General features: G+C 51.3%; 1 protein-coding gene and 8 non-coding genes across 11 annotated transcripts; 1 reads left to right on the top strand and 8 right to left on the bottom strand.

Moving 5' to 3' along the window:
* Window positions 1–23: 23 nt before the first annotated feature.
* Window positions 24–107, bottom strand: LOC140681211 (small nucleolar RNA SNORD45). Its single transcript, XR_012052450.1, has one exon. It is a non-coding gene; the product is annotated as a small nucleolar RNA SNORD45 (small nucleolar RNA).
* A 1,370-nt stretch (window positions 108–1,477) lies between these two features.
* On the bottom strand, window positions 1,478–1,561 carry LOC140681210 (small nucleolar RNA SNORD45). Its single transcript, XR_012052449.1, has one exon. It is a non-coding gene; the product is annotated as a small nucleolar RNA SNORD45 (small nucleolar RNA).
* A 1,114-nt stretch (window positions 1,562–2,675) lies between these two features.
* LOC121468561 (small nucleolar RNA SNORD45) lies at window positions 2,676–2,759 on the bottom strand. The gene has a single exon (XR_005978481.1). It is a non-coding gene; the product is annotated as a small nucleolar RNA SNORD45 (small nucleolar RNA).
* A 1,344-nt stretch (window positions 2,760–4,103) lies between these two features.
* LOC140681209 (small nucleolar RNA SNORD45) lies at window positions 4,104–4,187 on the bottom strand. The gene has a single exon (XR_012052448.1). It is a non-coding gene; the product is annotated as a small nucleolar RNA SNORD45 (small nucleolar RNA).
* Window positions 4,188–5,537: 1,350 nt separating this feature from the next.
* LOC116807096 (small nucleolar RNA SNORD45) lies at window positions 5,538–5,621 on the bottom strand. Its single transcript, XR_004366113.1, has one exon. It is a non-coding gene; the product is annotated as a small nucleolar RNA SNORD45 (small nucleolar RNA).
* A 1,358-nt stretch (window positions 5,622–6,979) lies between these two features.
* On the bottom strand, window positions 6,980–7,063 carry LOC116807097 (small nucleolar RNA SNORD45). Its single transcript, XR_004366114.1, has one exon. It is a non-coding gene; the product is annotated as a small nucleolar RNA SNORD45 (small nucleolar RNA).
* A 1,361-nt stretch (window positions 7,064–8,424) lies between these two features.
* Window positions 8,425–8,508, bottom strand: LOC115492794 (small nucleolar RNA SNORD45). Its single transcript, XR_003957893.1, has one exon. It is a non-coding gene; the product is annotated as a small nucleolar RNA SNORD45 (small nucleolar RNA).
* Window positions 8,509–9,842: 1,334 nt separating this feature from the next.
* LOC121468558 (small nucleolar RNA SNORD45) lies at window positions 9,843–9,926 on the bottom strand. Its single transcript, XR_005978478.1, has one exon. It is a non-coding gene; the product is annotated as a small nucleolar RNA SNORD45 (small nucleolar RNA).
* Window positions 9,927–13,354: 3,428 nt separating this feature from the next.
* LOC100229817 (medium-chain specific acyl-CoA dehydrogenase, mitochondrial) lies at window positions 13,355–23,723 on the top strand. Of its 3 annotated transcripts, XM_072920580.1 has the most exons (13): window positions 13,355–13,502; window positions 14,625–14,749; window positions 15,066–15,162; window positions 15,832–15,929; window positions 16,019–16,088; window positions 17,338–17,438; window positions 17,578–17,658; window positions 17,882–18,012; window positions 19,091–19,199; window positions 20,101–20,241; window positions 20,316–20,411; window positions 21,066–21,314; window positions 23,065–23,723. In XM_072920580.1, the coding sequence occupies exons 2-13, from the start codon at window positions 14,639–14,641 to the stop codon at window positions 23,134–23,136; spliced, it is 1,356 nt and encodes a 451-aa protein (XP_072776681.1). In that variant the 5' UTR covers window positions 13,355–13,502; window positions 14,625–14,638; the 3' UTR covers window positions 23,137–23,723. The 3 variants fall into 3 exon arrangements, with proteins under 3 accessions (XP_072776681.1, XP_030117621.4, XP_072776682.1); XM_030261761.4 differs by lacking the exon at window positions 14,625–14,749 and having other exon boundaries at window positions 13,397–13,502; XM_072920581.1 differs by lacking the exons at window positions 13,355–13,502; window positions 14,625–14,749; window positions 15,066–15,162; ... (2 more) ...; window positions 17,338–17,438; window positions 17,578–17,658 and adding an exon at window positions 17,715–17,720.
* Window positions 23,724–23,737: the final 14 nt, after the last annotated feature.

Here is a 23,737-nt window from a genome sequence, read left to right as displayed (position 1 = left end):
CTGCCACAGGGATCGGAGTGTGCCGGGCCTCAGAGTAATTCTAGAGCTAAAGCGGTGAGAGACATCAGCCCCGCTCAGATAATACATGCCAGCGCTCATCCCGGGCCCGACAACTGCCTCCTCCTCCTCCTTTCACCCCCATCCCCCTCTGTTCCCGTCTCTCAGAGACCAAATCATTGCGGTCAACAGCTCAAAGTTTGTTACAAAGGATTTTTTGCCCATTATGACTAAACTGTGTAGAGAGGCTCCGGACACATAAGCCCACTCCTCTCTGAGGATGCCTTCTGAGGAAAAACTCAGACTGTGACGTAAGCCACTTAAGAGAACCTGAGACAGATAAAAGTGACACTGTTGTTTAATTACCTCCGGTCTAGAGACAAGTAAATAAGGAGGAAGGAAAAAAAAGTAACCCCCAGAAATCCAAACCCACCAACTGACCTAAACATCAGCTCTGGGTGGATTTGCCATGCAGGAGGCCATGGCCCACAGACCCAATGCCCTGAGGTTTGCACACACTCCCCCAGAAAAAGGGTTGCATGAGAGGTTTTCGGTGTGTGGAAAAACTTCTGGTCAGAGGCAGTGAACACTCGAACACTCATTCTCCCTTATACAGAAGGGCTCTGTTGTAAAACCCCCACCCCAGGCAGGACCCATATACACGGGACATTCACATGAAGGGCAGCTGAGGAGGAGTGAGAAACTCTCAAGGATGCCCAAAGCTCCTCAGGACCATTTTCATTTCTGTGGCTATTACCACAGCACTATATATGACAAAATAGATCCACAGACTCTTGCCACACACTCAGTCAAAAAGTGCCGCCCACTACGCTTCCCTCCCAGGGAGGTTTCTGGGCATTCCCACCTGGCTCTCCTGAATCAAAATCCATTGGAGCACTCTCACAGAAACACCTTCCCAGGGGCTGCAGATCTCACTGCACAACCAAAGCCTCAGGAGACCCGCGATTTCACCAGCCCAAGTTACCCCAAACCTCACTTGATACATACCAATGGGAACTGCAGCCATGGGGACGCTCAAAAGTGCTGGATCATACATCTGGGATGGCCAGAACAGTCCACGTTCAACCAGACACCTGCAAGAAGCACAAAACATTCCAGGTTTAGGGCCACACTGACAACAGGTGCCAATTCCCTCCTGCACACTCCCACCTGCAGCTGCACCAGCCCAGCTGCACACACAGAACCTGCACAGCTCTGCCAGCACACGGGGGCTCAGGGACACCTGAGACAACATTCCCACATGCACCTGGACACAAACTAACAAACCATGGAATTCGGGACATGTGAGAGCCACACATGGGCACAAAACCCACGGCTCAGCCCAGAACTGCACCTGCCCCACCTGGCAATGGGGCAGATCCCAAACGGGACCCCTCTCCTCAACCTGGCTCCAAGTCTGGCAGGAGGACTCCATCCCACAACTGGCTAAAGCTCCACTGCCACAGGGATCGGAGTGTGCCGGGCCTCAGAGTAATTCTAGAGCTAAAGCGGTGAGAGACATCAGCCCCGCTCAGATAATACATGCCAGCGCTCATCCCGGGCCCGACAACTGCCTCCTCCTCCTCCTTTCACCCCCATCCCCTCTCTTCCCATCTCTGAGAGACTGAAACATCCTCAGCAATAGCCCAAACTTTTCTACAAAGAATTTTTTGCCCATTATGCCTAAACTGTATAAAGAGGCAGCGGCCACTGAAGCCCACCCCTCCTTGAGGATGCCTCCTGAGGGGAACTTTGGACTATGACTTAAGCCACCTAAGGGAACCTCAGACAGATAAAGGTGACACAGTTTTTCACTTATATCAGGCCTAGAGACAAGTAAACGAGGCTGAGGTGGAAGCAAGCAAGTATCCCCTAGAAACCCAAATGCAGCAACTGGCCTGAACATCAGCTCTGGGTGGCTTTGGCGTGGTGGAGGCCATGGCCCACAGACACAATGCCCTGAGGTTTTGCACACACCCCTATCACCCAAAGGGTTCAAGAAGAGGTTTTCCATGTGTGGCAAAACTTCTGCTCAGAGGCAGTGAACACCCATCTTCCCTAAGACAAAACGGCTCTCTTTAAAACTCACACCCCCATAAGATCACACACACAGCACATTCGCATGAAGGGCAGCTGAGGAGGGGTAAGAAACCATCAAGGACCCCCAAAGCTCAGATTTGCAGTGTTTTACCACAGCACTGCATGTGACAGAACAGATGCAGAGACTCTTCCAACACGCTGTGTCAAGCTTGAGCCCCACTCATCCCCTTTCCTCGAGGGCGATACCTGGGCATTCCCATCTGGCTCTCTTGTATCATAATCTATTGGAGCACACCCCCAGCAACACCAGCCCCTGTCTGCAGGTCTCACAACCAAAACCCCGGGGAGATCCGGGATTTCACCAGCAACTGAGTCACCCCAAACCTCACCTGACACAGCACACTGGGACCTGCAGCCATGGGGACTCTCAAAAATGCTGGATCATACATCTGGGATGGCCAGAACATCCCGTGCTCAACCAGAAACCTAAAAGAAGCAGAAAACATTCCAGGTTTAGGGCCAGGCTGACCGCAGGTTCCCACATGGGACCCCCTCTCCTCAACCTGGCTTAAACTCTGGTATGAGGACTCCATCCCACAAGTGACAAAAGCTCCACTGCAAAAGGGATAGGGGTGTGCCGGGCCTCAGAGTAATTCTAGAGCTAAAGCGGTGAGAGACATCAGCCCCGCTCAGATAATACATGCCAGCGCTCATCCCGGGCCCGACAACTGCCTCCTCCTCCTCCTTTCACCCCCATCCTCTCTCTTCCCGTCCCTGAGAGATTTAAACATTCTCTTCAACACCTCAAACTTTGCTATGAAGGATTTTTTGCCCACTATGGCTAAACTGTATAAAGAGGCTGCATCCACGGAAGCCCACCCCTCTCTGAGGATTCCTTCTGAGGGGAACTTTGGACTGTGACTCAAGCCGCCTAAGGGAACCTGAGACAGATAAAGATGACACTGTTGTTTAATTATCTCAGGCCTAGAGACAAGTAAACAATGTTCAGGGAGAAGCAAGTGGCCCCCAGAAAGCCAAACCCAGAAACTTTCCTAAACATCAGCTCTGGTAGGGTTTTGTGGTCAAAGCTGTGGCCCACAGACCCAATGCCCTGAGGTTTGCACACACTACCCCAAGACAAAGGGTTGCAGGAGAAGTTTTCGGTGTGTGGCAACACTTTGGGTCAGAGGCAGTGAACAACCATTCTCCCTTACAGAAAATGGCTCAGCTTTAAAACCCCCACCTCGGGAAGGCCACACACACAGGAAATTCACGTGAAGGGCAGCTGAGGAGGGGCAGCAAACCGCCAACGAGCCCCCAAGCACCTCAGACTCATTTTCATTTCTGAGGACTCTACCACAGGAATACATATGATAGAACAGGTCCACAGGCTCTTGCCACACAGTGTGTCAAACTTGCTGTCCCCCCACCTCCCTCCCTGAGCAGGTTCCTGGGCATTCCCACCTGGCTCTCCTGAATCATAATCCATGGAAGCACACTCACAGCAACACCTTTCCAGGGGCTGCAGGTCTCACTGTGCATCCAAAGCCCCAGGATCCCCGGGACCTCTCCAGCACCTGAGTCACCCCAAACCTCACCTGACTCACACCACCAAGACCTGCAGCCATGGGGACCCTAAAAGTGCTGGATCATACGCCGGGATGGCCAGAACATCCCATGCACAACCGGACACCTGCAAGAAGCACAAAACATTCCAGGTTTAGGGCCATGCTGACCACAGGTGCCACTCCCCTCCTGCAGCTGCACCAGCCCAGCTGCACACACAGAACCTGCACAGCTCTGAAACAGCACGAGGGCTCAGGGACACACCGAGGCAACACTCCCACATGCACCTGGACACAAACAGCCAAACCATGGAATTCGGGTCATGTGAGAGCCACACATGGGCACAAAACCCACGGCTCAGCCCAGAACTGCACCTGCCCCACCTGGCAATGGGGCAGATCCCAAACAGGACCCCTCTCCTCAGCCTGGCTCCAAGTCTGGCAGGAGGACTCCATCCCACAACTGGCTAAAGCTCCACTGCCACAGGGATCGGGGTGTGCCGGGCCTCAGAGTAATTCTAGAGCTAAAGCGGTGAGAGACATCAGCCCCGCTCAGATAATACATGCCAGCGCTCATCCCGGGCCCGACAACTGCCTCCTCCTCCTCCTCCTCCTTTCACCCCCATCCCCCTCTGTTCCTGTCTCTGAGAGACCAAATCATTGCGGTCAACAGCTCAAAGTTTGTTACAAAGGATTTTTTGCCCATTATGACAAAACTGTGTAGAGAGGCTGCATCCACAGAAGCCCACCCCTCTCTGAGGATTCCTCCTGAGGGGAACTTTGGACTGTGACTCAAGCCACCTAAGGGAACCTGAGACAGATAAAGATGACACTGTTGTTTAATTATCTCAGGCCTAGAGACAAATAAACAATGTTTGGGGAGAAGCAAGTGGCCCCCAGAAAGCCAAACCCAGAAACTCTCCTAAACATCAGCTCTGGTATGGTTTCGTGGTCAAAGCCATGGCCCACAGACACAGTGCCCTGAGATTTGCACACACTACCCCCAGACAAAGGATTGCAGGAGAAGTTTTCGGTGTGTGGCAAAACTTTGGGTCAGAGGCAGTGAACAACCATTCTCCCTTACAGAAAACGGCTCAGCTTTAAAACCCCCCCCTCAGGAAGGCCACACACACAGGAAACTCACGTGAAGGGCAGCTGAGGAGGGGCAGCAAACCGCCAACGACCCCCCAAGCACCTCAGACTCATTTTCATTTCTGAGGACTCTACCACAGGAATACATATGATAGAACAGGTCCACAGACTCTTGCCACACACTGTGTCAAACTTGCTGCCTCCCTCACCTCCCTCCCTGAGCAGGTTCCTGGGTACTCCCACCTGGCTCTCCTGAATAATAATCCATGGGAGCACACTCACAGCAACACCTTTCCAGGGGCTGCAGGTCTCACTGTGCATCCAAAGCCCCAGGATCCCCGGGACCTCACCAGCATCTGAGTCACCCCAAACCTCACCTGACACACACCACCAGGACCTGCAGCCATGGGGACCCTAAAAGTGCTGGATCATACACAGGGATGGCCAGAAGCTCTCACGTTTCACCGGACACCTGCAAGAAGCACAAAACATTCCAGGTTTAGGGCCACGCTGACCACAGGTGCCAATTCCCTCCTGCACACTCCTACCTACAACTGCACACACAGAACCTGCACAGCTCTGAAACAGCACGAGGGCTCAGGGACACACCGAGGCAACACTCCCACATGCACCAGGACACAAACAGCCAAACCATGGAATTCGGGACACGTGAGATCCACATATGGGCACAAAATCCATGCCTCAAGCCTGAATTGCTCCTGGCCCACATGGCCATGGGGCAGACACAAACAGGATCCCTTCCTCAGCCTGGCTCCAAGTCTGGCAGGAGGACTCCATCCCACAACTGGCAAAAGCTCCACTGCCACAGGGATCGGAGTGTGCCGGGCCTCAGAGTAATTCTAGAGCTAAAGCGGTGAGAGACATCAGCCCCGCTCAGATAATACATGCCAGCGCTCATCCCGGGCCCGACAACTGCCTCCTCCTCCTCCTTTCACCCCCATCCCCCTCTCTTCCCATCTCTGAGAGACTGAAACATCCACAGCAATAGCCCAAACTTTTCTACAAAGGATTTTTTGCCCATTATGCCTAATCTGTGTAAAGAGGCAGCAGCCACTGAAGCCCACCCCTCCTTGAGGATGCCTCCTGAGGGGAACTTTGGACTATGACTTAAGCCACCTAAGGGAACCTCAGACAGATAAAGGTGACACAGTTTTTCAATTATTTCAGGCCTAGAGACAAGTCAACGAGGCTGAGGGAGAAGCAAGCAAGTATCCCCCAGAAACCCAAATGCAGCAACTGTCCTGAACATCAGCTCTGGGTGGCTTTGGCGTGGTGGAGGCCATGGCCCACAGACCGAATGCCCTGAGGTTTGCACACACTCCTCCAGCCAAAGGGTTGCAGGAGAGGTTTTCGGTGTGTGGCAAAACTTCTGGTCAGAGGCATTGAACACCAATCCTCCCTTACACTAAACAGCTCAGTTTTAAAACCCCCATCTCAGGAAGGCCACACACACAGGACATTCACTGGCAGCTTAAGAGGGCCTAGAAATCACCAAGGACCCTCAAAGTTTCTCAGACACATTTGCATTTCTGAGGCCTTTACCAAAGCACTGCATGTGAAGCAATGTGACAGAATATTTCCTGAGTCTGCTGCCAGACACTCTGTCAAACTTGCCACCCAACACACCTCCCTCCCTGGGCAGGCTCCTGGGCATTCCCACCTGGCTCTCCTGAATCATAATCCATGGAAACACTCCCCCAGCAACACTGTCCCAGGGGCTGCAGATCTCACTGTGCATCCAAAGCCCCAGGATCCCCGGGACCTCACCAGCACGTGAGTCCCCCCAAACCTCACCTGACACAGACCACCAGGACCTGCATCCATGGAGACTCTCGAAAATGTTGGATCATACATCTGGGATGGCCAGAACGTCCCAGGCTAAACCAAACACCTGCAAGAAGCACAAAACATTCCAGGTTTAGTGCCACACTGACCACAGGTGCCATGTCCCTCCTGCACACTCCCACCTACAACTGCACACACAGAACCTGCACAGCTCTGCCAGCACACGGGGGCTCAGGGACACCACAGGATAACATTCCCTCATGCACCTGGACACAAACTAACAAACCATGGAATTCGGGACATGTGAGAGCCACACATGGGCACAACACCCACAGCTCAGCCCAGAACTGCACCTGCCCCACCTGGCAATGGGGCAGATCCCAACCAGGACCCCTCTCCTCAGCCTGGCTCCAAGTCTGGCAGGAGGACTCCATCCCACAACTGGCTAAAGCTCCACTGCCACAGGGATCGGAGTGTGCCGGGCCTCAGAGTAATTCTAGAGCTAAAGCGGTGAGAGACATCAGCCCCGCTCAGATAATACATGCCAGCGCTCATCCCGGGCCCGACAACTGCCTCCTCCTCCTCCTTTCACCCCCATCCCCCTCTGTTCCCGTCTCTGAGAGACCAAATCATTGCGGTCAACAGCTCAAAGTTTGTTACAAAGGATTTTTTGCCCATTATGACTAAACTGTGTAGAGAGGCCCCGGACACATAAGCCCACTCCTCTCTGAGGATGCCTTCTGAGGAAAAACTCAGACTGTGACGTAAGCCACTTAAGAGAACCTGACATTGATAAAAGTGACACTGTTGTTTAATTATCTCCGGTCTAGAGACAAGTAAATAAGGATGAGGGAGAAAAAAGTAACCCCCAGAAAGCCAAACCCACCAACTGTCCTAAACATCAGCTCTGGGTGGATTTGGCGTGGTGGAGGCCATGGCCCACAGACACAATGCCCTGAGGTTTGCACACACTCCCCCAGCCAAAGGGGTCAGGAGAGGTTTTTGGTGTGTGGCAAAACTTCTGGTCAGAGGCAGTGAACACCCATCCTCCCTTATGGAAAACGGCTCCCTTGTAAAACTCCCACCCCAATTGGATCACACACACAAGATATTGACGTGAATGGCAGCTGAGGAGCAGTGAGAAACCATCAAGGAGCCTCAAAGCTCCTCAGACTCATTTTCATTTACTGAGGCCTTTACCACAGCACTGCATGTGAAGCAATGTGATGGAAAAGATCCTGAATCTGCTGCCAGACACTGGGTCAAACTTGCTGCCCTGCTCATCCCCTTCCCTGGGAAGGTTCCTGGGCGTTCCCATCAGGCTTTCTAGAATCATAATCTATTGGAATACAATGCCAGCCCCTGGCTGCAGATATCAATGCACAACCAAAGCCCCTGGAGATCTGGGACCTCGTCAGCACCTGAGTCACCCCAAACCTCACCTGACACACACCACCAGGACCTGCAGCCATGGGGACGCTCAAAAATGCTGGATCATGCATCTGGGATGGCCAGAATGGCCCATGCTCAACCAGAAATCTGCAAGAAGCACAAAACATTCCAGGTTTAGGACCACACTGACCACAGGTGCCAATTCCCTCCTGCACACTCCCACCTGCAGCTGCACCAGCCCAGCTGCACACACAGAACCTGCACAGCTCTGCCAGCACACGGGGGTTCAGGGACACCTGAGACAAAATTCCCACATGCACCTGGACACAAACTGCCAAACTATGGAATTCGGGACATGTGAGAGCCACACGTGGGCACAAAACCCACAGCTCAGCCCAGAACTGCACCTGCCCCACCTGGCAATGGGGCAGATCCCAACCGGGACCCCTCTCCTCAACCTGGCTCCAAGTCTGGCAGGAGGACTCCATCCCACAACTGGCTAAAGCTCCACTGCCACAGGGTCGGAGTGTGCCGGGCCTCAGAGTAATTCTAGAGCTAAAGCGGTGAGAGACATCAGCCCCGCTCAGATAATACATGCCAGCGCTCATCCCGGGCCCGACAACTGCCTCCTCCTCTTCCTTTCACCCCCATCCCCCTCTCTTCCCATCTCTGATAGACTGGAACACCCTCAGCAATCGCTCAAAGTTTGCTACAAAGGATTTTTTGCCCATTATGACTAAACTGTGTAAAGAGGCTGCAGCCACTCAAACCCACCCATGTCTGAGGATTCCTCCTGAGGGGAAATTAAGACTATGCCTAACGGAATCTGACATAAAGATGACATTGTTGTTCAATTATCTCAGGCCTGGAGACAAGTAAATAAGGATGAAGGAGAAAAAAGTAACCCTCAGAAATCCAAACCAACCGTCTTGAACATCAGCTCTGGGTGGATTTGGCATGCAGGAGGCCATGGCCCACAGACACAATGCCCTGAGGTTTGCACACACTCCCCCAGCCAAAGGGCTGCAGGAGAGGTTTTTGGTGTGTGGCAAAACTTCTGGCCAAAGGCATTGAGCACCAATCCTCCCTTACACAAAACGGCTCAGTTTTAAAACCCCCTTCTCAGGAAGGCCACACACACAGGACATTCACTGGCAGCTTAAGAAGGCCTAGAAATCACCAAGGACCCTCAAAGTTTCTCAGACACATTTTCATTTCTGAGGCATTTACCAAAGCACTGCATGTGAAGCAATGTGACAGAACATTTCCTGAGTCTGCTGCCAGACACTCTGTCAAACTTGCCACCCAACACGCCTCCCTCCCTGGGCAGGTTCCTGGGCATTCCCACTTGGCTCTCCTGAATCATAATCCATGGAAGCACACTCACAGCAACACCTTCCCAGGGGCTGCAGATCTTACTGCACATCCAAAGCCCCGGGATCCCGGGTCCTCACCAGCACCTGAGTCACCCCAAACCTCACCTGACACACACCACTAGGACCTGCAGCCATGGAGACTCTCGAAAATGCTGGATCATACATCTGGGATGGCCAGAACGTCCCAGGCTAAACCAATCACCTGCAAGAAGCACAAAACATTCCAGGTTTAGGGCCACACTGACCACAGGTGCCAATTCCCTCCTGCACACTCCCACCTACAACTGCACACACAGAACCTGCACAGCTCTGCCAGCACACGGGGGCTGAGGGACACCTGAGACAACATTCCCACATGCACCTGGACACAAACTACCAAACAATGGAATTCGGGACATGTGAGAGCCACACATGGGCACAAAACCCACGGCTCAGTCCAGAACTGCACCTGCCCCACCTGGCAATGCGGCAGATCCCAAACAGGACCCCTCTCCTCAGCCTGGCTCCAAGTCTGGCAGGAGGACTCCATCCCACAACTGGCTAAAGCTCCACTGCCACAGGGATCGGAGTGTGCCGGGCCTCAGAGTAATTCTAGAGCTAAAGCGGTGAGAGACATCAGCCCCGCTCAGATAATACATGCCAGCGCTCATCCCGGGCCCGACAACTGCCTCCTCCTCCTCCTCCTCCTCCTCCTCCTCCCGCTCCCGCCCGTCCGGCGCGGCGCTCCCAGCCCGGAGCCGCCGTTCCCAGCGCGGGACGCTCCCTGCGGCTGCAGCCGGGCCCCGCCAGCGCAGCCCCGGGCCCGGCGCTGCCGCAGCGCCGCCGCCCGCAGGGAAAACCCCCCCGGCCGGAGCCGCCCCGCCTCGGGCCCCGCCGCCGCCATCGGCCCCGGCCTCCTCCCGCCGCCGCCTCGCCCGGCCCGCCCGCTCCGCCCTGGGCCGCGCCGCTCCGCCAGCGCCGCGCTCGGCCCCGCGCCCGCGGCTCCGCGCCTCGCCCCGGCCCTTCCACAGCCCCGCCAGCCCCACCTGCCCCGGGCCCGGCCCGCACCACGCGGCCGCTGCCGCCTCCGCTCCGCTGCCGCCGACATCCGCCCGCGCCGGGGCGGCACCAGCGGCCCCGGACCCGCCCTCAGCCGCCTCCAGCTCCCTCATCCCCGCCCCGTCCCATCCCCCGGCTCTTCCCCTGCCCCGGTGGAGTTCGGGCACCTCCGACAGCCCCGCAGGAACACGGCGCGGGGGCCGTGCCCGATGGATCCTTGCCCCGGCACTCCGTGAGATGTTGAATTTTTATCTTTTGCTCTTTCCTGCAGCTCTTCAGGCTCCTGAAAGGATCCCCTGTGAGCACGAAGGTTTTTCCACGTGCTTCCCTCACTTGGCCGTGGTCTCCCTGTTCCTCAGCACTGCTGTGACCAAACCATTGGGAAAAGCTTTCTAATACTCTAATTCCTATATTAAAAGCAGACGTAGCTTTTTTTTTTTTTTTTTTTTTGGCGCTGGGATCACACAGCACTACCTATCTCACACCATCTGGTATCTATGTCACAGGTTTGTATCTATGTCACAGGCAGGAGAAGATCCTACCCCACAGTATCTGCCCAGCTGCGGTGAGGGGGCTGCAGAGTGGGTGTCCTGAGCTGCCAGTAAATCCAGTAAATCCAGCCCAGTGTGGCTGCAGCCTCTCCCCTCAGCAGGTTCAACCTGCCATGGTGAGCAGGTTTCTCAGAGCCACACAGACACATAGAGAGGCACAGGACAGACACACACCTGCCACCAGCAAGGCAGTCACTGCTGCTCCCCTGCACAGGACCTCCATCCCACACCAGCATCTACCCCATGACCACAATCCCTTATGCCAGCATCAGCATCCGTCCCGTGGATGTGTCCTATCCCTGATCCTGGGACCAGCATCGACCCTGTCAGTGTGATCCCTTATCCACACCAGGACCTGCATTCCTCCTTCCAGCCACATTAATGCTTTCTGCACCTGGACTGCCTCGAAACCCCCCTGTACCAGCTCGTACCTGGGTCACAAATCTCGGGAGCTCATTCATTCCAGAAAGGTTATTGATACTGTTCTTGAAAGCACCTGGAAACAGCATCTCAGTTCTGCCCATGTTTTCCCGAAACCACTCCCTGCAGCACGCTGGGTGGGGTTGTCCCTCCAGGTGTTCAGGCACCTGAAGCAGCTGCAGCTGTTTGTGACCAGGTGAGCAGATATTGCCTATGCTGTTACCTTTCCACAGGGATACAGAAGTTCCCTACCTGCCTCTGTGATTCTGGGGTGTGTGATCCTGGTTAGTGAACTCCAGTGAAATCCATGCTTCTTATTGGAAAACCCACCTGAACCTTTCTCTTAAATGTGATGGAGAAATGTCTCTGCATCCTGGGGCTGTTGTGGTGATAAATCACCTGAGAACTATTGAGGTGTGCAGGAACTGTACAAGTAAGGGATAAATAATCAATGGACAGAAGCTGGGCTGCTCAGGAGTTGAACTCACAGCTGCAGTCAGGAATGTGAGCTGTGGAGCAGAACCTGCAGTGCTGGACAGGGAATGTTTAATATCCCCAAACCCATACATCCTGTGGGCTTGAGACTGGTTTTAAAACAGGAAGAACACATGAAAATCTTAATTAAATATTGAAAAAACATAAAGTTACAAATTAACTTTTATTTAGCTACAGGGAGAAAAAGTCATAAAGTCTTCAAATCCCTAAGGTTGACAAAGACTCCAAGATCAGTGAGTCCAACCTTTGCTCAAACACTACTTCTTCACTCAGCCAGAACACTGAATCCCATGCCCGGTCATTCCTTGAACCCTGGGGATTCAAGGGGTTGGGGGACTCCAGCACCTCTAAGGCCTGACAACCCTTTCTATGAAGGAATTCTTCCTGATGTCCAACCTAAAATTGCCCTGACACAGCTTGAGGACATTTCCTCTTGTTCTCTGGGAGCAGAGCCCGACCACTTCCCGGCTGTCCCCTCCTGTCAGGAGCGGAGCAGAGCCAGAAGGTCCCCCCCGAGTCTCCTTTTCTCCAGGCTGAGACCCTTTCCAGCTCCCTCAGCCACTCCCGGTGTGCCAATCCCTGCCGCAGCTCTGGTCCCATCTCTGGCCGCGCCGTTCCACCCATACCGGAGTGAAAAGCCAGGTGAGAGACCACGATCAGTTTTTTTAACCTGCTGGTTTAACACGAGAAGTGTCTGCCCAAGGCAGACTCAAACCCTCCGTGAGAAACCCGAACCCACGGCGAGGTAATTTCACACGGCAAAAGGTTATTCCCAGGGAAATCAAAGCCGCCGATTCTCTGTTGTTATAAATGAAAATTTGTCCAGCCAAATTAATATGAAAAATAAAATATTTATTTTACAATCAAATTTTATCTAGCCAGCTACAAGGAAAGAACAGAGCCGAGCCCGGGGTCGGCCCTGGGTGTGCAACAAGGAGTCAGCCTCAGCAGAGGTTTTCTTCTGTGCCCACACACCTCCATCCTGGCACAAGCGGTTTTTATAGGGAAAATTCCGCTTGAGGCCAAGATTTCAGCAATCAGTCTTTTCTTCTATTCAGAGTCCATATGTTAATAAGATTTTCTTTTTTGGTGATGAGGGAGGACAAATCACTGTCTGGAGTTTGTTGAATCCTTTGATGAAATTTACGGGAACGCTGTATTCACATGTATCTGCCTCAGGATTTCCATGATATCCATCTCGGGTCGTTCACGCGAACAATCAGCACCTGGGGTTTCTGTATCTCCCCAGACATGGCTCATTTCCTGGCGAGCCATACCTTCTTACTTGTAAATCAGTTTCCAATCTACACCCGGTCTCACCTGCGCCTGTGAGGGGGGGGAATCCTAATACAAACATGTATACTCTAACAAATATTCAATATCATATATATCATATTAGAAATGGCGCAAATTATATCTACTACACATAACATCTGTCATCCCGCCAGAACGGGGCAGAGGAGGGTAAGGGGTGCGGAGGAGACCTCGGGCCGCTCTGTTCGGGGGGCACTACCCTGTTCGGGGGGCATTACCTTGTTCGGGGGGCACTACCTTGTTCGGGGGGCATTACCTTGTTCGGGGGGCACTACCTTGTTCGGGGGGCATTACCTTGTTCGGGGGGCATTACCTTGTTGGGGGGCGGACACCGCCCGCCGGTCCGGGGCGGTGCGGCCGCCGCGCTCCGCCCCGCTGGAAGCGCCGCCGCGATGTTCGCGCTCAGCGCCGGCCGGGTGAGCGGGGCACGGGGGACACGGGGGGAATCAGGGTAGCAAGGACGGGGCCGGGGCCCTGTTGAGGCTGGGGCGGTGCTGCCAGCCCCAATCCCGGGGGTCCCGAATCGGGGTCGGTGCGCGCTGCCCCTCCTGCACCGCTCCGTTCTTCCCCCGGGATCGCTGCCCGCTGCTTCCCCTCCTGCGCCGCTCCGTTCCTCCCCCGGGATCGCCGCCCGCTGCTTCCCCTCCTGCACCGCTCCGTTCCTCCCCCGGGATCGCCGCCCGCTGCTTCCCCTCCTGCGCCGCTCCGTTCCTCCCCCGGGATCGCCGCCCGCTGCTTCCCCGGGGGTCGCTGCCCGTCCCGTTGGAAATTTGGAATTTTTTTTTTATCGGGAACCGCGTCGGCGCTTCCAGTTCTCCCCGTCATTCCTGAAGTAGGGGAAAGGTGAAGGGCTCCGGCTCTGCCTTGTCCATCGTGTCCTTCCAGTGCCCCAAAACGCTGGGACGTGGCCACCTGCCTCAAGTGACAGCGGGAGCGGCGGGGGCAACTGTCCCCGAGGGCACGGGATCTAAATGGATGATATTCCTGGCACCGGGATTGAGGGTCAGTGGGGGCAGAGCAGGTGGAGGGCATGAGGAGCTGGGTCTGAGCGTGGAGTGGACAATGAGGCTGATGGAGTGAGCAGGTGCTTGCCCAAACCCTCATACAGAATCCCAGACTGGTTTAGGTGGGAAGGAACCTCAGAGACCACCAGTCCCACCCCACTGATAACTTGGAGCAGCTGGACCAGTTCTATCCCACCTGACTTGGAATATTCCCAGCGTGGGGCACCCCAACTGCTCCAGTGCTTCATCCCTGTGAGAGGACTTGGTTCTCTTGCCACTCTCTGTTTCCCAACCCTCACCTTCAGCTGTGCAGGGGTGTTTGGCAACTCCTTTGTGGGGTATGTCACCTTCAGCTTTGTTGAGAATTCTGGGCTCTTCCTAGTTTTGTGTAAACTTTTTGGTGGAGATGCCGTGTAGGACTGGATCATGCTTAAGAAAAAACCCAGCAAAACCAAACCCAAACCAAAGCAGAAACAAATAAACCCCCATGATTGCAATACCCTGTCTTTATTTTCTACCTCATCTTTTTATCAGTTATACTTCAAACAATGTCTAAAACACTTGGGAGGGCTGTTTCCTGGTGTGGTGTTGTTTTGCTTTCCTTACACATCTGTGGCAGCAGTTTGGTAAGAAAACTGAAGCACAAAGGGAAAACACGGGTAAGAAAGGACAGTTTTGCAACACGTGTGTCTTGTGAAAACCCCACAGATAAAACTTAATCTTGTGGACACCCCCAAGCTGTGCACACACACTGGTAGTTCCGCTTTCCATGCTGGATCCCAGCTCTCCCCACAGTTCACTTTTTGGCTTTACAGCTATTTTCAGTGTTCTCTGACAATACCTTTTTTCCCTGTGTGCCACCTGTCACAGCCTGTGTCCTTTGCTGTGCTGTGAGGCTACACTGGCCCTTTTAGGACAGGCTCCTCATTCTGGTCTGGGATATTCCCTCATGCTCATGGTCCTTTCCTGCTGCAGCTGCTCAGGACCCTGGTTTGGCCCGGCTGGAGGTCGTGCTCCAGCAAACCTGCCCAAAATGTGCAGCTGAACAAGCCTGGGAACGGCTTCAGCTTTGGTGAGTGTGGCAGGGCTGGAAGGGAGAGAACAGGGAGGGACAGATGGCAGTGCAGGGGGGGAAAAGCAAACAAAGAACCAAAATAAACAGACCAAAAATCCCCACCACAAACCCCAACAAAGCAACCGACCAAAAAATCCAAGCAACAATACTGCAGCTCAGGAGGTATTTCCAAGACAAGTGTTTATTTGGAATAGATTTCTATTCTTTTTATAAAAACTATTTGAAAACAAAAAGCCCTTTTTGTCTCCAGCTCAGGACAGCCAGGGCAGGGGGTGATATTTCAGAGACTTTCTTCTTTTTTATAACTGTCTTAAGTTTTTTTACTTCACAAATGGTCTCAGAACTGAGCAAATATCCCCTGTTGGCTTTTAAACCATTAGAATAACCGAGAGCAGCACCAGGGGAACATAGTGGGTCTAGGGATGTGACAGAAATTTCTCCACACCTGAGCTATTACAACAAATTTTCTGGGGCAGCAGCAGATGCTTGACAGATGTTTTTGGTAAAAGCATTTTATTACCTGGCACTTTCTGCTCCATTTCCAGTAATTTTTGAATAATTTTATAACTAATGCTGTTGTGGGCATTGCTCAGAGTTCAGGGGGGTTCAGAGGGAAGGAGGAAGTTGAGTTTTCTTTATGACTATGTTACCTTATTTTTTCCACAGAACTGACAGATGAGCAGAAAGAATTCCAAGCTACTGCCCGGAAATTTGCACTGGAGGAAATTATTCCTGTTGCTGCAGAGTATGACAGGACTGGGGAGGTAAATCCACCCCACAAGAGGAAAAAACAAATTCTTCTCTTAAATTTGAAATTTTACCTGTGATCATCACCTGTGATTTTCTGCTTCAGTATCCAGTGCCACTCATTAAACGGGCCTGGGAGCTTGGGCTGATGAATTCACACATCCCAGAGAGCTGTGGTGAGTGTGATCCCTTTTAATCTCTAAAATAAACCAAACAAAAGACCTTGGAGGAGATTGTGGTGTGAAATTGTGGATTAGATATAAAATTACCTGTTACTTTGGAGCAATCCCAAAGCAATCTGTGGGCAGGTTGGCACACATAGCTGTGACGAGGCTGGATGGGATCAGGCAAGGAATTAGATTCTGATGTAACTTTTGGCCAGATTTTCTCCCAATTGTTATGATCCCCATGTCAGGAATTCAAGGGTTTACTTTGATCCTTCCTCTGGATGGAGGGATTTTAGGGCTCACTCCTGAGAATCAGTTACCGGTTTAGCCGAGGTGCAGCCAGCATGTAACCACAGATAAAAATGTTACATTTCACATGCCTGAAAGTGGACTTGGGAAGTGTCCAGAGCAGGTCCTGTTGGGTCTTTTTGACTGATTTGGTGTATCTGGTATCAAAAACTGATTTTCTGCAGCAGAGCCTGAGAATCATGGGAAGGTTTGAATCAAGAGTGGCCTTTAAAGGTCCCCTTATCCAACCCCCAGCAGTGAGAGGGAGGGGCTGGGTGGGTGGAAAACACTTGAAATTCAGGAATGAATTTGAAAAACCATCAGGTTTCATAGTGGGAAATCATCAGCACAGTTTGGCTAGATATCCATGTATAGCCTGGAAAAGGAGGTATTGATGAGCCTGATGGTGGGTGCAGAAAAGTTGAGGTTGACGTGAAGAGTTGTGGGAGAAGGTCATTGAAATGAGTGCTCAAATGAAATTCAAAACGGGAAAAGAGATGGAAAAGGGAAGAAGTGATTAAAATTTCTCAGATAAAATGGTGTCTGCTGTACTAATCCCTGCCTCTTGAAAAAGGGGTTTGAGGGATATAATTTATAGTTTTGAGAGACATCAGGGCCCATGTAGCCCTTTTCCACCTCCCACGAACTTCCCAGGGAATGCTCAGATGTAAAGCAGTGACACATCCTGGTGGCACCTTCTGGCCATTTTGTGCCACTTGTCCCACCTTGAGCACAAAATTAATCCCCCTGAGAATGGTGAAATTGGATTTTTAAACCACCTGATTTCAATGAAAAGAAACAAATAACAAAAATATCAATCTGGCAGCACGCTATTTCGCAAGGCATTCCCAGGGGAGATCACCTGATGGAACTCGGTGTCCATGGGAGATGTTTGGGATAATAAATACTTGCAAAACATGAATATTCTGCACTTGAGACCCCCCCTGAGTCCCCTCCTGGCCCCCCACAGGTGGGCTGGGGCTGGGCACCTTCGAGGCATGTCTGATCACAGAGGAGCTGGCATACGGATGCACTGGGGTGCAGACAGCCATCGAGGCCAATTCCCTGGGGGTGAGTCCTGCACCCACCTGGAACTGGGGCTGGGGCCCTCAAATTGGGCTCTGGGTTCTCCAGACTGGCCTCTGGGTCCTCCAAAGTGGGCTCTGGACCCTTGAGGTGATAGGTTAATGCTCTGAACATTCTCTTCCAGCAAATGCCCGTGATCATCGCTGGGAATGAGCAGCAGAAGAAAAAATACTTGGGCAGGATGACAGAGGAGCCCCTGATGTGTGTGAGTGTGACCAGAGAATCCTACTGATTAATTAATTAATGACAGAAGAACCCCTGATGTGTGTTTGATCAGGGAATCCCATGACTTCAGTAATTAATTAATGACAGATGAGCCTCTGATGTTTGTGTGACCGGGGCCGGTCATGGCTCACATTCCACAACGATTTTGTGGTTTCTCAGGCCCAGAATGTATATCCCTTGGCATCTGGGGGTTGTTCTTCCAGGCTTACTGTGTGACAGAGCCGGGTGCTGGCTCGGATGTGGCCGGGATCAGAACACGGGCGGAGCGGAAAGGGGATGAGTACGTCATCAACGGGCAGAAGATGTGGATCACCAACGGCGGGAAGGCCAACTGGTGCGTTCCTTTTGGGGGCATACTGGTCTGTACTGGGGTTTCTGTAAGGGTGTGCCACAAACCAGGGTGCTCAGTGTGCCACCAGTTCATCGGGAAGAGGCAGCAGCAGCCCCAGTGCTGTGGGTGCCCAAGGAGGAAGGGGCTGAAGACACCAGAGCTCGATGGTGCCACAGCTCCGGTCAGAATGCCGCTCATTTGGGCTGAAACCAGACACAGCTCCCTCCTCTTTCCCTTTGGAACAGGCTCAGAGCCAACTCCAAAATGCTCGGGTTACAGAGCCCTGACCTGGCTCCCAGACAGGGATCAGCTGCTTCTGACTCAGCTGGGAACGCTTCCCACTCACAGGGAAAACAGAAAAAATCTGGGATTTAATTGTCTTAAGGCAATACATTTCCAAGGAGTCCCAGAGTCCAGGCTGTGCTGCAGAGTCCGGGGAGGGCAGCACAGACCCTTTCCTCAGGCTTACACTTGCCTCACCCCAACACACAAACACTTCTCAGTTCAAGAGGAAAAACTTTATACATTTATCTATGAAAGTTGGGATTTCTCCCTGTTTAGCTTCTTGCCCAAGGCAGAACCATCACAGAAACTCTCCCAGCACATTCCTGACCCCTCTAAATGGGATTTACAGCAATTGCTGATACAAAAACCTAATTTACAAATGATACTGGGAAGACTAAAATGGAAATGTTTTCAATTGAGAGAAAAAGGCCTTACACACAATGCTACATTTCCACTAAAATAATCCTTAGAGATATGCTGGGAATTGGCTTATTTTGGGCTACTTGGGAGGAAGAGTGGTATATTGAGACAATATATGGAAGAGGTGGAGAAGCTTTGCAGGTTTACCGGAGGAAATTTCATTAAACCTTGATTTTGCAGGAAAGCACTGACATTTTTCACACTCCTTCCCCCTCATTTGTTTTCTTTTTTTTCTTTTGAAGGGCCAGTTAAAAAGGGTTGTTACTTTACCACTCGATTTCTTGTACAATACAAATATGGACAAGACCACTCAGCATTTTTGCCACGAAGTGTCTGATGTTGGGGATGAGCTGAACTCCCATCTCTGTCCTCCCAGGTACTTCCTGCTCGCCCGCACTGATCCTGACCCCCGGGCTCCAGCCAGCAAAGCCTTCACGGGCTTCATCGTGGAGGCCAACAGCCCTGGCATCCAGATTGGCAGGAAGGTAACCATCAGGAATTCTTGCTCCTTCCTGAACCAACAACATGATAAATTGCCATGAGAGGATAATGAACTTTGTCAGGGCTCATAGACAGGTACATCGGAATTCTCACAGTGCCCAGAAACAGTTCATAAAACACATTTACTCATTATATTTACATATATACATATTTATGAAATTATATATGCATATTATATTACATATAAGTATATAATATGTAATTATATGTGATGTATATAATCAGATATAATGACAATAGAATTATAATTGTATGAATTCAGATAAAGAATTACTCAGAAGGGCCTAAAGCAAACAATTTTGCCCAGCTGCAAAAGAGCCTTTGAGAACATGGAATTGCCAAGGATGTCCAGGGGGAGTGAAGTTGGCAGAACTTTCCCCAAAACCACCTGGTTTTCTGCAATTTCAGCTGCTCCTGCCCAAGTAAGGCACCATGGAGGCCCTGGTTTTCTCTCTCTTTGCTTATATTTGGAGCCTGAAAACCTGATTTATTTATGAATTTGTCTTTTGGCAGCACACCTGGGTCTCGCAGCTGTTGCAAGTGGGTTCTTTACTGTTTTCTCTCCCATGTGAGAGGATAGAATTGAATTATATGTAGAATTGAATCCTCCAGAGGATAAATTGAACCAGAAGGGGCCAAAGGAGGGATTCCAGTCTCAGAACTGATCTCCCACATGGAGGCAGTGACCTGCTCAGTTGTGACAGGTCAGGGGCTAACTGGGCTGGGGAGGCCAAACTGGTATTTCCTGTTTCTCTGGTGCGTTTTAGCTAAAACAGAAGTGTTTTTTTTACTGTAAAAAAGCTTTATTTATTCTTTAAGCGAACTAAAGGATGGAATTGGTTGTACCTGAGAACAATCTGATTCCGTGGCACCTCCCTCTTCCAGGAGCTGAACATGGGCCAGCGCTGCTCGGACACGCGCGGGATCGTCTTTGAGGACGTGCGCGTCCCCAAGGAGAACGTGCTGATCGCGGAGGGCGCCGGCTTCAAGATCGCCATGGGCGCCTTCGACAAGACCAGGCCCCCAGTGAGTACCAGCAGTGGGCTGTTCACAAAGCAGACAGGAATTTCTGCTGCTCACCCTGCGCTGTGCCCACCCAGGTGGCAGCGGGGGCTGTGGGGCTGGCGAGGCGAGCGCTCGACGAGGCCACCAGGTACGCGCTGGAGAGGAAAACCTTCGGGAAACCCATCGTGGAGGTGCGTTTATGTCCTAGGTGAGACAGTCACGATACAAAGCAGACACTCCATTTTCAGAGGGCTTCAAACCTGTTTTTATTATAGCTTTTTATATATTCTTACAAAACTCATAAGTTTACACTTTACTCATGAGCCAGGAAAGACAAAGTGTTCAATGGAATAGACAGTTCCAGGTTTCTCTTGTTTGTCCTTCTTTCTTTCTTGGTTTCTATGTCAACGACCTTGGTAGAGAATTCTTTCAGGGATAAACATGAATCCTCTTATCAAACTTCTCTCTGGCCCACAGAAGTTGCTGTAAAACCTCTTCCACACATTTAGAGTTAGACATGGGAGCATCTGATCCAACACAGATCCCAATTCCATAGAACTCCTTGAACACAACTTCCCAAGGTCACTGAATTTGCAAATTAAGAAATAAAGATAAAATTATATATTAGGGAAGATTTATTCCCAGAAAGGCCTGGCTCTGGTCCAGTCCCTGTCCTTGTGGCACTTGGGGACACAGTTTAATAATGACCATGATGGTGCCTGGGCGAGGCTTGGCCTTGATGATCATAACGATCTTGTCCAGCCCCAAGAATTCCACGATCCTAAGCAGAAGGCTCCTTCCCCTGCAGCCCTCCGAGGCTCACCTGTGGGTCTCCACTCTCCCAGCACCAGGCCGTGGCATTCCTGCTGGCAGAGATGGCCATGAAGGTGGAGCTGGCCCGGCTGGGGTACCAGCGAGCCGCCTGGGAGGTGGATGCCGGCCGCCGCAACACCTTCTACGCCTCCATCGCCAAGGCCTTCGCCGGGGACGTCGCCAACCAGGTGGCCACTGATGCTGTGCAGATCTTTGGGGGCAATGGCTTCAACACAGAATATCCTGTGGAGAAGCTCATGAGGGATGCCAAAATCTATCAGGTGAGTGGGACAGAGCACTCAATACAAAGTAATTAATTGCTGATTAATTGTAATCAGGATGGACACAGGCTAAAAAATTTTGGAGACTGAAAGACATTAAAAAAGCCAGGGAATCTCAGAAAAACGGAAAGCTGGACAAGACAAACGCAGGTCCAAACCAATGTGGTTAATCAAGCGTTCTCCCTTTATTCAAGATAAGATGGTAGTTTATATAAGCTTCTACATAGTTTACAAAAACACACTCTGATTGGCAAACTAATATTGTTTACCTTTTCCTTAAAACGGCCTACACCTTACACTATGAAACCTATACTAATTCATACCCAGACAACCCAGTGGTCCCCGTCACACCTTAAGACTATTTCTATCTGCGCCACAAGCTCTGAATTTCTAACTGCGTCAGAGGCTTGAAGGCCTCACCAGGCCCAAATCTGAGGCCTAGACTGGAGTAGCTCAAATCTCATAACTCATGTCCTCTTTCTCTCAAAAATGCTGCAACACATTAAATCATTAAATCAGTTCTGAACTTACCACTCACTAGGCAGGTGCTTTGGTTGAGATGTCACCAGCATTGAGGCCCATGGACTAATTAATTAGTGTTAATTACCCTCTGTGTGCTGCAGAAACAGCCATGGGGCACAGTCCATGGTGATTCACTTCTTCAGATATTTATTTATTGGTTTCTTTTCCAAAAGAACAAAACATGGTCATATTTCCTCATTTTCAGCCCACAGACACCCCTAATCCCCAGTGCTTTTTCTGCAGTGTTATTGCCAAGAAATTATCCCATGCCAGAATTACTCTGCTGGTTCAAGTTTGTTGTTCAGCAGGAATGAATGAATTTCCTTAGGAAACCCAGCAACCTTCACCTTTTCCCTCTTTCCAACATTAACCATGACTGTCTGGAACTAATCCAAACAGGTCTCAGGGAACACATACGGGCCCTGACCTGTCAGCAAGTGACCACAGCTGCTGAGATTTCAGGTGGTTGACATTCCTTTTACAGCTGACTTTAAAATTCCAACTGTTCTCACCAGTCAGGAATTTTTCCCTCTCCAAGGACAGAAAGCAGATGTTTGGAATTAAAAAGTTCTCAGTCCTGATTTCAGTCCTCAGAGAGGAACTGAACAAGCTGTAAGACTTTGTCAGAATTGGGCTCTTTTCCCGTTTTAAGTTTTTTTCCACCAAGATCCTCCATCACACAGTTCCATCGTCAATGCATGGCCAGGCATGCTGAGATTTTTAAATTGTTATAATTACTCTCATTTAGTGGGAAATTTTGGGGTGTTTTTCCTCTTACCCTCAATCCCTGCAAGAACTTGGGCTTTACTTGGAGAAACTTTATGCAGTTTAGGGAATATTATCCTGATTTTGTGACTGCGGAGAAAGTGGATTTGCAGGTATGGGAGTGATTTTCCAAAGCAACTTCAGGCAGGATTGGGAGATAAAACACTGAAATCCCCAAATTCTGCTATCCTGGAGCTGCCCTGGGCTCTGCCTGGGGGATCTCTGAATTTCTGTGCTGGGCACACAGAGGTGTTTGGATAACTGGGAAATCCCTGGATCCCTCTTGCACTGAACACACACCTGTATGGGTTATTGCCTCTTACAGGTCATTGGCACACTCATTTTTCCAAGTTCTCCCTCTTCCTGCCCCCTGGTTTGGCACAGGGAGGGGTCACAGGTGTGCAGACTCTGCTCAAGCACCTTTCCCAGCTGCTGGCTCACCTGTCTCTGCTTTTCCCTGCAGATCTACGAGGGCACGGCACAGATCCAGCGAGTGATCATTGCCCGTGAGCACCTGGGCAGACACAAGGCATGAGGGATGCAGCAGCTCCAGGCCTGGTATTCCAGGGAAAGTGATTGTGCTGCATTGCTCCATTAGAAAAACATGGGGAAACCCCTTTTCCATCAAACTCCTGTTCTTGTGCCTGATCCAGCACAGGTTCTGGGACCCCATCCATCCCCTGAGCCCATCCCACTGACTGACCCAAAACCCCACAGGGATCACATCGCTCTTTCCAAATCTCCCTTTGGCTTTCAGCAGCAAAGGAGACAAAACCCTTCCCCAGCAAACCTGGATGAGCAAAGAGTGAACAAAATTCTCATTTTTTAACATTTATTTTTGCCAGTGAAAGCAAAAATCCAGCACATCTCAGGAGTCAGATTTCGGATGTTTCTGTGTTTTTAATGGCACCAATCCACTCCCTTTGTTTATTCCTGGGGCTTAGGTGATGGCAACTGGATCAACCTCAGGGAACTTAATAAACCTGACTTTTCCTCCTGTGGAAGGGCTGAGCTGGCTCTGGCACTTAGGCTCCAGGGCCCCAGTTCCCAAGATCCATAGGAAACACTGTAAGTTTGGAGCCTTTCAACAGCCAAATCTAAAGAAAAACTAAAGTGAATCCATGTTTCTCGTGCCT

Source organism: Taeniopygia guttata, chromosome 32 (genome assembly GCF_048771995.1).
Source record: "Taeniopygia guttata chromosome 32, bTaeGut7.mat, whole genome shotgun sequence".
Classification (NCBI taxonomy): Eukaryota; Metazoa; Chordata; class Aves; order Passeriformes; family Estrildidae; genus Taeniopygia; species Taeniopygia guttata.
Note: the sequence above shows the minus strand (reverse complement) of the source record. Positions and strands in the feature narration are given on the sequence as shown.